Genomic DNA, 13,329 nt, shown 5'->3' with positions numbered 1-13,329 from the left:
CATCCCTCAGTGAAGGTCGACTCAGAAGGTCAACTCAGCCCATCATCCCTCAGTGAAGGTCGACTCAGCCCATCATCCCTCAATGAAGGTTGACTCAGCCCATCATCCCTCAGTGAAGGTTGACTCAGCCCATCATCCCTCAGTGAAGGTTGACTCAGCCCCATCATCCCTCAGTGAAGGTCAACTCAGCCCCATCATCCCTCAGTGAAGGTCAACTCAGAAGGTCGACTCAGCCCATCATCCCTCAGTGACGGTCAAGGGCCCCGCCACTTGCGGTGAGTCACCTCAGGGCGTCCTATGAATAGACGCACCACCCTCCATAGGAATGTGGAATTTACACCACTGGCCCGGGGCTGTGGAGAGCAGATGAGCGACTTTCAATCATTTTCCATTTCATTTCCCACGAAGCCGCTCCCCTCGCACACTCAGAGCCCCACCGCCCCTGCGCTGGAGCTCGGCGTTTACAACATGGACTTGGCTGCCACCTTCTCCACCCTGCCCCCCATTCTCTGACTTCATTCCCACAAACGCCACCCCTCCCCACCCTCTTCCTTCAGCTCCTGCAGCAGCCTCGCGATCCTCAATCCTCCGCCTTCCTCTCGCATCCCATCCGTCCTTCCTCGCCTCTCGGCCCTCCGCGTTGATCACATTCGGAAGGAGCTCTCGCTTCGTGGCTTCGACTGAAATCCCTCCTTCGCCCCTTCCCTGGCCCTTTTTAAAATTCCTTCACTTCATTTAACATCTCCCAGCTGTTGCCCACGTGGCGGGCGAACCGCGCTCGCGCTCCGTGGCCGCGCGCCCTTGCGGTGCGCTCCGTGGCCGCGTGCCCTTGCGGTGCGCACCGCGGCCAGCACGCGTGGCCCACGGCTTCGGTGCGACGGCGATGACGACGCGCATCGCCTTGCGCCGGTGTTGCGTGAACGGCGCATCATTTGCATGTCGTTTTCCTGCGATGTGTTTGCTCCTCGGTGTGCCGCAACGTTGCGATTTGTTCGCTGCTGTAATTTCCTCTGTTTCACCGAGGTCCTCCCCGCGGCTCATTCCTGTAACACGGATCACCACTTTGACAAAACCGAGCGAAGTCGGTTTTGCCAAGAGAGGCGATGACGAACAGCGCCGGCAATGTTCCCCTCTCGCCTCGCCATTGCTTCCTTCCTTCTGCCAGATCCCTCAGCTGCCACACAGGCGACACACGGCCGCCAGTGTCCGCGCACATGTGTACGTACATCACAAGACAAAGATCCCCCGTATAGCCTGTAATTAATTGACTATCGGGGCAAGTGCTGTTAGCGAGCGCACACGAGGGGGTGGTTGGCCAGCTACTACGCCTGACCGCCTTTGTATCCCCAATGGCGATGTTTACACACCGCACCAGAGTAGACCGAGGGGAGGTCCAAGACCGGTTCGCATAATCGTCGTTGGTGTTGGTGGCCGCGAGCGGTAATCGAACTCGGGTCGTCGGATTTATAGCGCAGCGCGCTAACCACGACACTACCGTGAGTGTGTGTGTAACTTTAATTACACACACACACACTCACTCGCGGCACCGCTGGTGGTGTTTTCCACTCAATTATTAACGCGGCTCGGGGGCGTGGAACTGCTCGGCCCAGGTGTGGCGAGTTCAGGCGAGGTGAATTGAGACGCGTTGAGGAGAGATGAGGCGATGGGTGCGGTAACTGGAGAGATGCTATAGCCTGGGGGTGAGGGGGGGAGTGCGATACGCGCAGGGTCGTAGCCCCCTCGGCCCAGCGCTCCGTGAATAATTCATCATCGTACGGGCGTCGCCTTCCCGTGCCGCCGCCGTCAGCTGAAACGACGACTCGTCGATAGCAACGAGCGCAGCGTCGTCGCGGCGCGTCGCTGCGGTGAGCGCATGGGTGCGAGGGGCAAAGGCGCAGCCCTGCAATTCCATGCTCGCGCCACCGCTGGCGGAAGGGGCCTTCGGCTAAGAGGGAACTCGTAAGAGAGCCCCTCCTCTGGTCTACACGGTATGCTCGGCCTACTCTTCCGCGCTGGACAGACGCCTGCCAAGATGTGGGCACGCCCGCACGTCACCCCACCACACGCGGCCTACCGATTGACCTGACTGCGGTGTGTCTATCCACACCGCTGGGTGGAGAGGTGGCGGTGTAGGAGGGGGCACGGGGGGGGGGGGAGTTAGGAAACTTGCCCCCCGTAATTTCAACTGTCACGCCGGAAGATGGAATCGAACCAGTGACCTCCGGCTCACGGGTCCAGTGGCACCGCTGCCAACCTTTGCACCGCGCGGTGCAACGCTGAAGCCATGCGACGTCCGTTTCATTTCCTCGGCGCTTCACGGCTCGGCGCTCACGCCGAGCGCACTGGAGTGGAAGGGGTTGGCAATCATTCGTTTAGCGGCGTCCCACGCGGCCGTCCCCACTTGGCGGGGTCGCCCTCGCAGCAGGAGAGGCACCGGGATTGTTGTCCCGAGTCCGTGAGCACGACGTTTAAAATGTACGTCTGCTCAACTTCTTTCGCGCCGTACATGGCCAATCGTGCTAATTGGACGCGTGCGGGAAGGACCAACAAACTAAACACGAAAAACTGCTTTAAAGAAATTAATTTTCAAAAGAAATTAGTTTTCAAATATGTACTCGGCGCGACTGGGGCAAGGCTCACGGGGGTCACCCTGTGATGCACAGACCTGACCAGGGCTTGCTTCACCTCTCACGGAACATGCTGCGGGTCTGCATGGAGAGTGGAGGAGGAGGTGGCGCCTTCCTGGTAAACCACAGCCGGTGCGAGAGCGATGATTCATGCGGTGGGCCGGGGCGCGGGCAGAGTAGCACGACTCACAATCGGAAGTCGTGAGTTCAACTTCCTGTCGGGTTCAGGATAGCCGAGTGGTTCAGGGGTCACGGACACTGAGCCAGCACTGCCGATAAACCCGAGTTCGAATCCGGGTTTCAGCCGTCTGTTACTCAAGTAGAGTGGGCTGATGGTTTGTGGTTTGTATTTGACTCTCATGTGAGAAGTGCAAACGCAGTGATCCCACTCGAAAAATGACAGCCACTGCCATAATAATGTGGAATTTCCACCACCGCCAGAAGAGACGAGTACCACCGCCACCACGACGCTCGTTGGAGCAGGGAGACCCTGCGAGCGTTTCTGACCGCAGCTTCAAATCGGACTGCTCCCAACACTCTCCAATGACACCCATGTCTGTAGAAGCTTCTAGCAACGTGGTGCGAAACGTCGGGCACGGGACCCGAAAACGTGTCGGAGAGCTGTACAGCGCACATCCACGAGAACGCACGCAGTCGGACCACTCCCACGTCAGGTGACCGCCTCGGAGAATGCGTCGCTGTGCACAGCGAGATGAAAAAATCAACGGGGACTTACGAAGGAGACCGTGGCAGCGAGGAGAAGAATTCGCACCAGGAGGTTCTGGAACTGCTCGGCCACCAGCTCCCATAGCGTCTTGCCTGTGCACACACGCGCACAACAAGACACAAAGATCCCCCGTATAGCCTTAACATTCTGTTGGGGCAAGTGCTGTTAGCGAGCACCTTTAAAGGCCGGCACGGCAGACGAGGGGATTGGTGGCCAGCACCACAACCGGCCGCCTTTGTCTCCCTAGTGGTGATGTTTTACACACCGCACCAGGTACTCATTTGAGGCCCAGTCGATCTAGGGGAGGCCCAGGACCGGTTCAGATAAACGTTACCGGTGTTGGCCGTGAACGGGAATCGAACTCTGGTCGCCGGGTTCGTAGCGCAGCACGCTAACCGCTACCCGCTACACTACCGCTCCCACCACACGCCCATAGACACGCGCGCGCACACACAGAGGATAGAGGTACACGCAATGGGGCACGCGCATCATGCACGCACACAGCCTCGGAATCTGGTGAATGCACAAAGCATTAAAAAGGGATCACGGGCCAGCGGTGCATTTGAATCCTCGGGATACTGATCCGGGTTTATCCCTTGGCTGAACTTGACTCGTGTCCCCAGGGAAACGGCATAACCACAATTGCCCCGAGCGCACGCTCAGTGATCCCTGCACCGCACTATTCCAGCCTCCCAGGAAGAATTCCCAAAGGTGAACAACAACAGATCAAAATTTCGATTTGAAGCTTTCGTGACTGGAGGGATTCATCTTCTTGGTTCTTTCGGTAAAGTCACGTAGAATGGAAATAATAAATAATAAAACTATTATGTTTTATTTGTATTATTTTATTATTTCCATTCTACGTGACTTTACCGAAAGAACCGAGAAGAAGAACAACAGATCAGTTGCAGGTGAGCCTTGCCACCCTCGAGGTTGTGCGAATATCACCGCTGGGGAGGCAGCAGAGGCTCGAGCGTGATATCCGGCCAAGTCCACCCCCTCGTGCACTCTGCATGTGTCAGCACGTGTGCCGACGGGCATAGTTGTCGTGTCGTGTGTTCGTGTGCAAGTGCGTGAATGCGTAAGTGCGTTAGTGCATGTGTGCGTTAGTGCGTACTTTCGTGTGTGCATGCGTACACGTGTGAGTGTGTACGTGCGTGTGTGTACGTGCGTGTGTGCATGCGTGTTCGTACGTGCGCGTGTTGGTGTATGTACGTGCGCGTGTGTACGTGCTTGTGAGTGTGTACGTAAGCGTGTTAGTGTACGTGCATGTGCACGCGTGTGAGTGTGTACGTGCGTGTGTGCATGCGTGTTCGTACGTGCGCGTGTTGGTGTATGTACGTGCGCGTGTGTACGTGCTTGTGAGTGTGTACGTAAGCGTGTTAGTGTACGTGCATGTGCACGCGTGTGAGTGTGTACGTGCGTGTGTGCATGCGTGCGCGTGTTAGTGTACATGCGTGCGAGTGTGTACGTGCGTGTGTACGTGCGCGTGCGTGTGTACGTGCACGTGCGTATGTACACTGCAGCTCGCTCACCTTCTTCCGCTGGGAGCTCTGTTCCCGGCAAGGCGCGCGTGGTGCGGGTCAGGCAGCAGCAGGAGGAGGGGGAGGAGGAAGAGGGGAGAGACACCGGGTGAGTGACTGACCGAGTGCGTGCCACCAGTGAGCTCACGCCTCATTAGGCGTAATGGGGCAAACGCGCGCGAATTAGCGGCGCAGTGCAAACAGCATCGCCTTGTTTCACAAATAGCAACGTGGGGGGGGGGGGGGCGCGGGACCCCCCTCACCCCCCCCCCCGGCTGGCGACAGCAATTACATTCACCACGCTTTATAAGACACAAAGACAAAGATCCCCCAGATAGCCGGCAAAAAAAACACCGCATTGAGAAAAGTGCAGTTAGCGAGCGCCTATTGAGAACCAGCGCGGAATGCGAGCGGGTGGGTGACAAGCACAACGCGCAGACCGCCTTTGTCTTCCCAGTACAAATGTTTACACACCACACCGGGTGCTAATTTAAGGCTGAGTCGACCTAGGTGAAGCCCCGGGCCGGTTCAGACGTCCGTCACCTGTGTTAGACGTGAGCGGAAATCGAACTCGGGTCACCGGATTCGGAACGCAGTGTCCTAACCACTGCGCCACCGCTCCCCATACAGTAGACACACACCTACACACGAGTTTTCGTGCAAAGCGGAGCTGTAGTAACTCGTAATGCTCGACTCAGGGTCCATGCATATTCGTACCATTCTGTGTCAAGTTTGCCAATGGGGCCGTCCATAAATGACGTCACGCGATTTTGGACGATTTTTGACTCCCCCCCCCCCCTCGTCACACGGCGTCACAAAAAGTCAGACCCCCCCCCTTAAAATATGACGTCACAAAGCTCTGTCCCCCGCCCCTCAAATCGCTTTAAACTATTGTCATTGTAGTGCGTATTTAATGTGGCGATGCACTCTGATGTTGTAGGAGAAAACATTTATTACAAAGTCTATTTAATTAAGTAGAACGTGTTGTCTATATTTATTTAAAGTTGCGCATTTCGATGTGATGTCACATTTCTCAAACCCCCCCCCCCTCGTCACACATCGTCACAAATGTCTGACCCCCCCCCCCCCAGGTGCGTGACGTCATTTATGGACGGCCCCAATGCAGTCGTTAGCGTTCGTTTATTTGCCCAGACTGGCACCCTCCATGTCAAGCGCCATCCCCACACTTGTCCGAGCAGAAAGTGGCTTTCGTTTAAATAAAAAATACCGCCTTCATTGTAATCTACGCTGTTCATGTATTACTCATTCCAATTAAATATGTGCCAATCGTTTCACGAGCATCCCATTTGGGTGAGGTGTGCTGTTGCTCCATAGGCTCAGGACGAAGAGACAATTTAGATGTTGTGTGTGTGTGTATATATAGTGTTGAACAAGGGTAAGAGACACCCACATTTGGCTACGAGACGCACGCATTTAATCGTAATGGCAACGAGAAACTCCAGGGACAGCGACAATTTGGATGAATGCTCTCAAACTGTTTTCGATCTGAGAGACACCCACAAGCCACAACATCGTGTGCCCGTGGGTCAACACAAGACAAAGATCCCCCTTGTAGCCTTCAACATACTTTTGGGGCAAGTGCAGTTAGCGAGTTTCGCCTACGAAGGCCGGAATGGCACACAAGGGGGTGGGGGTGGCCAGGACTACGCCCGGCCGCCTTTGTCTCCCCACTGGCGATGTTTACACACACACACCCCTACTCACGTTCAGCGAAAACCCACAGTAAAACACACGGCCACTGCACACACATTCACATACGGTCTATTTAAACAGAGCACACACAGCCAGACCACACACACACAGCATCAGTCATACACGGAATCAGAAGATTTATTTAGACTGGAGAAGGAATCCGATATGCTATGAAGCTTTTTTTCATAGATGTGCGGTATGGGCGGGCCTGCAGGTGAGTGTGAACACACTCTATGCAGTCAACACGCGCCTCTGACATGTATTCTTTGTTTACATAGTAATACTGTCGTCACATATATCAGTTTAATAATTGAAGTTCATTCAACTTAATTTAGTATATTGCACCGTGGTCAGTTCTAAAAATAATCTGCCCGAGCCGTCGTGCGCTGCAGGGAGTTTGATAATTAACTTTCATTTAACACCGATTTCATGTTTGTCCAATACGGGTTTCGATTCCTCGTGCGTGTTGCAAGTTTGTTTCTGTGCGGATTTCTCTTCAACTCCAATGCTGTGCTTCATTATTTTTAAATTTGCGTTTTTTTTTTGTAATGTTGGTGATCTCGGGTGACTCTCTATCCCAGTCTCCGGAGTTCTCAGCTGGTTCACCAAAAAAAATCAACTCGAACGCTCACAGAATACAGCACGCAGGCAGGCTGCTACTGCTGATGCTGGTGGTGATGGGAGTTCAGAGAAAGCTTCCAATCAACGAGCCACGCCAGAATTTAGCACCGCGCGGGTAGCGGCAAACATTTAGCGATAACGGAGCGGTTTCCGTATTTAGCAAATCAAAGTGGATTGTGCGATAAGTTCCTTATCAAAAAGGTTATTGCCGATTGTAATAAAAAAACATTTTTATTGGCGATGTAAAAATGCTGATACGATGCAACGTTTTGCCGACCCTGATGGCGCCAATAAATACATGCGCGTGTGGTATTGGTCCATGGACTCGTCACGACCGTCGGTCGGTCACATTAGCTCAGATGTTTTGTTGATGGTCACCTCATATAAGAGACCCATAATGCACTTCATCAGAACTGCTGCCGATGGGTTTATATTTGCATACTTTCACAAAGACTCGGTGCTTTTTTTGTGTAGACGTTTGTGTGTTGTTGTAAAGTGATGGTGTTCCCACGTGCATGATTATTATTATTACTAGGATTGTATTATTCAGTTACGATGTGGGTTTTCTGATTCGCAGAGTATTCAACTGAGAGCTCTCATTTGGCACCACGCCCAAAAGTCCGCGTGCCGATCAGGGCGGGTCCCGGACCTTCGAGTTCCTAAAATAGCCACCGCACGATAATTTGACGTGAGTTGGGGGTCGCGTCTTCATACGAGGTGGGTTCCTGGTTCTCTCCCCTACCAACCAACCATCCAGGCAGTACCGGATTATCCCAGTAGCACAAGTAGCTACATATGCTACTGTGCCTGGCACTTTCAAGGGCCCCACGCTAAACGCTTTCAAGCTATTAATTCCGGTTCAGTGATTATGCACTTGCTCTATTACTATAGTACTATACTGCCTTCAACTTTTGAACGTCTGGGTGTTTAAGGTATTATCTGGCTATGTAGGAAATGAGAAAATCAAATACTTTACTATGCAAGTTAAACATTTGTTTTATTATTTTTATTTAGGGCCCCTTTATAACATATGCTACAGGCCCCGCATGAGCTTAATCTGTCACTGCATCCAAGTCCACGTGCAGCCTATTTGCCAATCCACTGCTGGTCGAGGGCCTCCCCAACGCCGCGTTGGCCGCGGGGCGTCGTGCTTATTTCCAGCCCTTAATTTCAGCCGGAACAGCTCAGAAATTATTTTGGCATTCCTGCCGTATCCATCTCGCCCTCCTTCGTCCTCGTGATAGCTGCGTACACGCGGTGGAGTGCATCACGCATGCGCGAATAATGCTTTAGGGTTACCAGATGTTCTCAAGGACAGTACTGTACTGGAGAATATAGGACTATTATGGAAAGGCATGCACTGTCGTGGCAGGAGTAGTAGTACCTTACGCTGACAACCTTCACTCCGTGTCAGCCAGGCAGTATTCTCTCCAAATCAATGATAACGCCCTTTCGCTGCCCATGAAATCCTGAGTGTGAAGACTTGTTTTTTTAGGAAGGGTCCTGCTATGTTTGGCCAGCTTTAGAAAGGTACGCGTTTGACTTTCGCGTGGAAGGAGGCCAGAGTTGCCCTGAGAAAACCCACCACGCGTACGAAGGGAGTGTCGCAACGCAACACTCCGCACAGATAAAGTCAAGAATCCAGTGCAGCCACTCGCCATCATCTCGTGTACGAACTGCCACGTCGCAGGCCAAACCTGTGACACCCGGTACCACATCCGGTACCGGCAGGCGGTCTGCCATTCAAGCGCACGTGGGGGGGAGACGGCCGGGGTGGTGTCAATTGTTGGGTCGTTCTTTCAAAAGCCAGGAAATGTGGGACTGAGATTCTGGCGAGCTGCGTGTACACACCACGTGCCCACAACACGCCACGTGTATACACCACGCAACGTCTACACACCACAGCATCTGTACACACCGCCACGCGTACACGCGACAGCACGTGCGCACATCACGTTTACACACTACGTGTAACTCCACGAATATACACATTACATTTGCCCATCAGTGACATCACAAGTGTTGAGAGGGCAGGTTATGAAATGCTGCCGATGATGAGGATGCGTGATTATGATTATGTAACGCGCGGATTTTTTTTTCTCAGAGGAGAAAAAAACACAAACACAAAAACTCGTTTGTGGAATTGCGCCACATAAATAGGGAGTGGCAGCAAGCCTTGAGCCCCCCCTCCCCCCCCGGGGCCAGCACTGAGACACGGGGTTGATGGATCACTGTGGGATGGGTACCGTGATGTGATTATCATGGGCTTGGGCAGGCCACGTCACGGCTATGCATGTACGTTTAACTTATTTCGCACCGTACGTAGCCAACCGTGCCAATCGGAGGTACGGGCTAGAAGGGTGATTGCTGGTCGAAGGACGGAATGGAACGTGACCCGAGGAGACGGAGCGATGAAATCGGCTCCCATGCAGGTGCTGGGTTGCAGGATCGAGAGGTGGCACGTGTGTACACGCACCACAAAGACACACATATCCTCCATAAAGCCTTTAACAGACTCTTAGCAACCACCTCGAAGGTCAAGGGGGTAGGTGACCGCCTTTGTTTCCACCAGGTATTCGTTTAAGGCCGAGTTGACTTAGAGGAGGCCGGTTCAGAGAAATGTCACCAATATTGGCCGGAAGCAGAAATTGAACTTTTCCCCAAAGACAAAGCTCCCCGTGTAGCCTTAACAGACTGTTGGGGCAAGTGCTGTTAGCGAGTAACACCTATGAAGGCCGGCACTGCACACGAGGGGGTGGTGGGTGGCCAGCACCGCGCCAGGCCGCCTTTGTCTCCCCAGTGGCGATCTTTACACGCTGCACGAAAGTCGACCTCGGGGAGGCCCAAGACCGGCTCATATCATCTGTGTGCCTATGTACGTCTCTCTCTCTCTATGTATCTCTGTGATATCTGTCGCTACTTATATGTCTGTCTATATGTCTCTGGTTCTGTGTTTTATCTCTCTCTCAAATTTAGCATTCTCAGGAAGAACGTAATCAACCAGGTAAGGTGATGACTGTTATGTTATCCGACTCTCTGTTGTATTACATTACATTTCTAAGTATACTAGATTTGTGTTTCTATTTCATTTATACCTAAAGATGATTGCTTGTGTTGCAATCGAAACGTCGTATGCTAGTATTTAATTTATTATTTTCTCTTTATACGCGACTTTACCGAAAGAACCAAATAGCATATCATCGTCTCATTGGTGTTGGTCGGCGTAAGCGGTAATCAAACTCGGGTGACCGGGTTCGTAGGGCGGCGCGCTAACCGCTGCACCACCACTCCCACGCAAAACACACAGGCACGCGACCACACACAGTACTCACGCACAGACGCGCTGGCACAATCACATACACACACACATGTACACGCGCGTTCACACGCACACGAGCCACAACGTACACATCGTGATGTGCGTATACGTGGAGAGTGTGGGTGTATACGCGGTGTCGACACGTTCTTCTAGATTTGAAGCTTTCGTGACTGCAAGGATTCATATTCTTAGGTTTTTTCGGTAAAGTCACGTAGGTAAAAAAAATTAATAAAAGTAAAATAGAATATCGACACGTTCTCATTGTGTACATCCACCCGCGCCACTGCGATTGTGCCAGGCTAGGTGCGCTTCTAAATGCCATCCTGAAGTGAAGTCAAATTCAAAGGCTCTCTCACGTTCACACTCACGCGCACCCTCCCACTTACACACTTTCTCTCGACTCTGTTTGGGGATTGTGTGTGTGGACCCAAATACAGAGACGAAGAAGATCCCCCCAACACAGGCTGCTGCTGCTGTTGTTGTTGTTGGTGGTGGCAAGTTGCTGTTAGCGAGCACACATGGAGAGCAACACGGCACACGAGGGCGGGACTATAGTCCATCCCACGGCCGCCTTTGTCTCTCTAGTGACTGACACATCGCACCAAGGTACTCGTGTTATTTTTTTTTGACCGGTGCAGAAATTCGTCACAGATGTTCGCCATGAGCCATTCGGGTCGCCGGGTTCACAGCGCAACCACTGCGCCACCGCTCCACACACAAAGACAAAAGATCCCCCTTCATACCCCGAGCAGACTGTTGGGGCAAGTGATGTTAGTGAGCACCTATTAAGGCCGGAACGGCACACGAGATGGTTGGCCAGCACTACGCCCGGCCGCCTTTATCTCTCCAGTGGCGATGTTTACACCCCACGACTCATTCGAGGCTGAGTCGACCTACGGGAGGCCCAGTTCCGCTTCATATAATCGTCACTTGTGGTGCTCGTGGAGCGGGAATCGAACTCGGGCCGCCGGGTTCGTAGCGCAGCGCTTAACCCCCCCCCTTCCCACACAGACAACACGCACGCCGCGTGTACACACATCCACACACATTCACACACATCCACACGTACACGCCAAACATTCCAGGCACGCCCGAGCGAAGCCTGCGCCACCGGGAGCCCCCCGCGTGTCCCCCCCTGCTCTTCAGACGCAGGGCGTGGTGCTGGTGGCTGGGGGGGGGGGGCAGGAATGTGCCCAGGTGTGGCCGCACTGCCCCCCCCCGCCCTGAGGCGGAGTGACGCGAAGCCCCACGGAGTTCAGGTTCGACTCCCCCGCCCAGGTTGACATGGCAGAGCCAAACACACACACACGCAGCGACACACACGCAGCGACACACACACACACACGTACACACACCTCGCCAAGCACAAAGACAGAGCCTCCCACCACCTCCCCCTGCCCCCGTATTGCCTTAACACGCCGTTTGGGGCAAGTGCTGAGGCTGCCAAGGCGTAAGAGGAGGTGGGTGGGTGGCCAGCAACGCAGCAACACGTACACACACACACGTGTACACACACACACGTACACACACACGTGTACACACACACACGTACACACACACACGCAGCGACACACACACGTGTACACACACACACGCAGCGACACACACACACACACGCAGCGATACACACACGTACACACACACACGCACATACAAGACACACACACACGGACAAAGATATACGCAGCTACAACAAACGCAGCACACACACACACACACAGCCACACGTACATACACAAAGACTCCCCGTATAGCTTCATCAGACTGTTGGGGCAAGTGCTGTTAGCGAGCACCTATGAAGGCCGGGAAGACACACGCGGGGGTGGGTGGCCAGCCCCATGCCCGGCCGCCTTTGTCTCCCCAATGCTGATGTTCACACGCCGCGCCAGGCACTCGTTTTAAGGCCGAGTAGACCGAGGAGAGGCCCAGTTCGGGTTCAGACATCACTCGCCACCGATGCTGGCCCGTGGCCTGGAATTGACCTCAGGTCGACGGGTTCGTCGAGCGCAGTGCGCTAACCGCCGCGCCACCGCTCCCCACACGCGTCTCATGGGCACGCAGAGCGCCACCGCACGCGCTCGCACTTGGACTCGTAAACAACTCGAGAGAGAGAGAGACGAAGAGAGCCCCCCCCCCCAGACTCAGACGGAGCTTTCCGGCCTCGACGCGAACTCGACGGCGGTAATTCCACATTCACATGACGGGAGCCCGTCAAGCGCTTTGACATTCCCTGCCGGGATTTTCTCTCGCGTAAACGCAAAGCACACGCGCACACACCCGTGCAGGACACGCGCAGTCATGACGAAGAGTAACACACACACACACACTTGCACACACCGTGTAGAAAGTGACACACCACCAATCGTATGCGCGCACACCCGTGCAAGAAACCCACGCACACACCCACCCACGCACGCACGGACACCTCACCCACCGTTGGGACCGTGCTTTTTTCGCAGAATCACCACCTCGTCTTGCGACAGCCCCTTGCTTTCGTCCACCCCGAAATAGGCCAGGACCTCCTTCGCCTCTTTAACGTAAGAGTTATCCATCGCCTCCGCCACTCCGCCCCTCCTCTTGCGTCGCCTTTCGCAGGAATCCCCTGCGCTTACGATTGCTGCGCCGTGCGTGCTCTGCACAGCTGCAACTTTCTGCTTCCTCCGTGCCTCTTTCTCCCCTACTGACTCACGCGATCGGAGTGCAGTAACTCTCTTCTATAGGACGACGTCGCCTGGCTCAGCCCCAGATGGAGCTGCGTGCTCCTCCCGTCTTGGCGGAGTCGAGGGAGGAGGAGGAAGA

The 13,329-nt window shown here is 54.1% G+C and overlaps 1 protein-coding gene across 1 annotated transcript in view; it reads right to left on the bottom strand.

Annotated features, from left to right (window-relative positions):
* Nucleotides 1-13,329, bottom strand: part of LOC133348824 (sarcoplasmic/endoplasmic reticulum calcium ATPase 1-like) — a 40,812-nt gene extending 27,483 nt beyond the window's left edge. The window contains 3 exon segments of the mRNA XM_061561854.1: nt 3,364-3,446; nt 4,890-4,907; nt 12,965-13,329. Of these exon segments, the coding sequence (XP_061417838.1) occupies nt 3,364-3,446; nt 4,890-4,907; nt 12,965-13,082 (219 nt within the window). The 5' untranslated portion in view covers nt 13,083-13,329.

Source organism: Lethenteron reissneri, chromosome 28 (genome assembly GCF_015708825.2).
Source record: "Lethenteron reissneri isolate LAM-NWPU_2019-01 chromosome 28, ASM1570882v1, whole genome shotgun sequence".
Taxonomy (NCBI): Eukaryota; Metazoa; Chordata; class Hyperoartia; order Petromyzontiformes; family Petromyzontidae; genus Lethenteron; species Lethenteron reissneri.
Note: the sequence above shows the minus strand (reverse complement) of the source record. Positions and strands in the feature narration are given on the sequence as shown.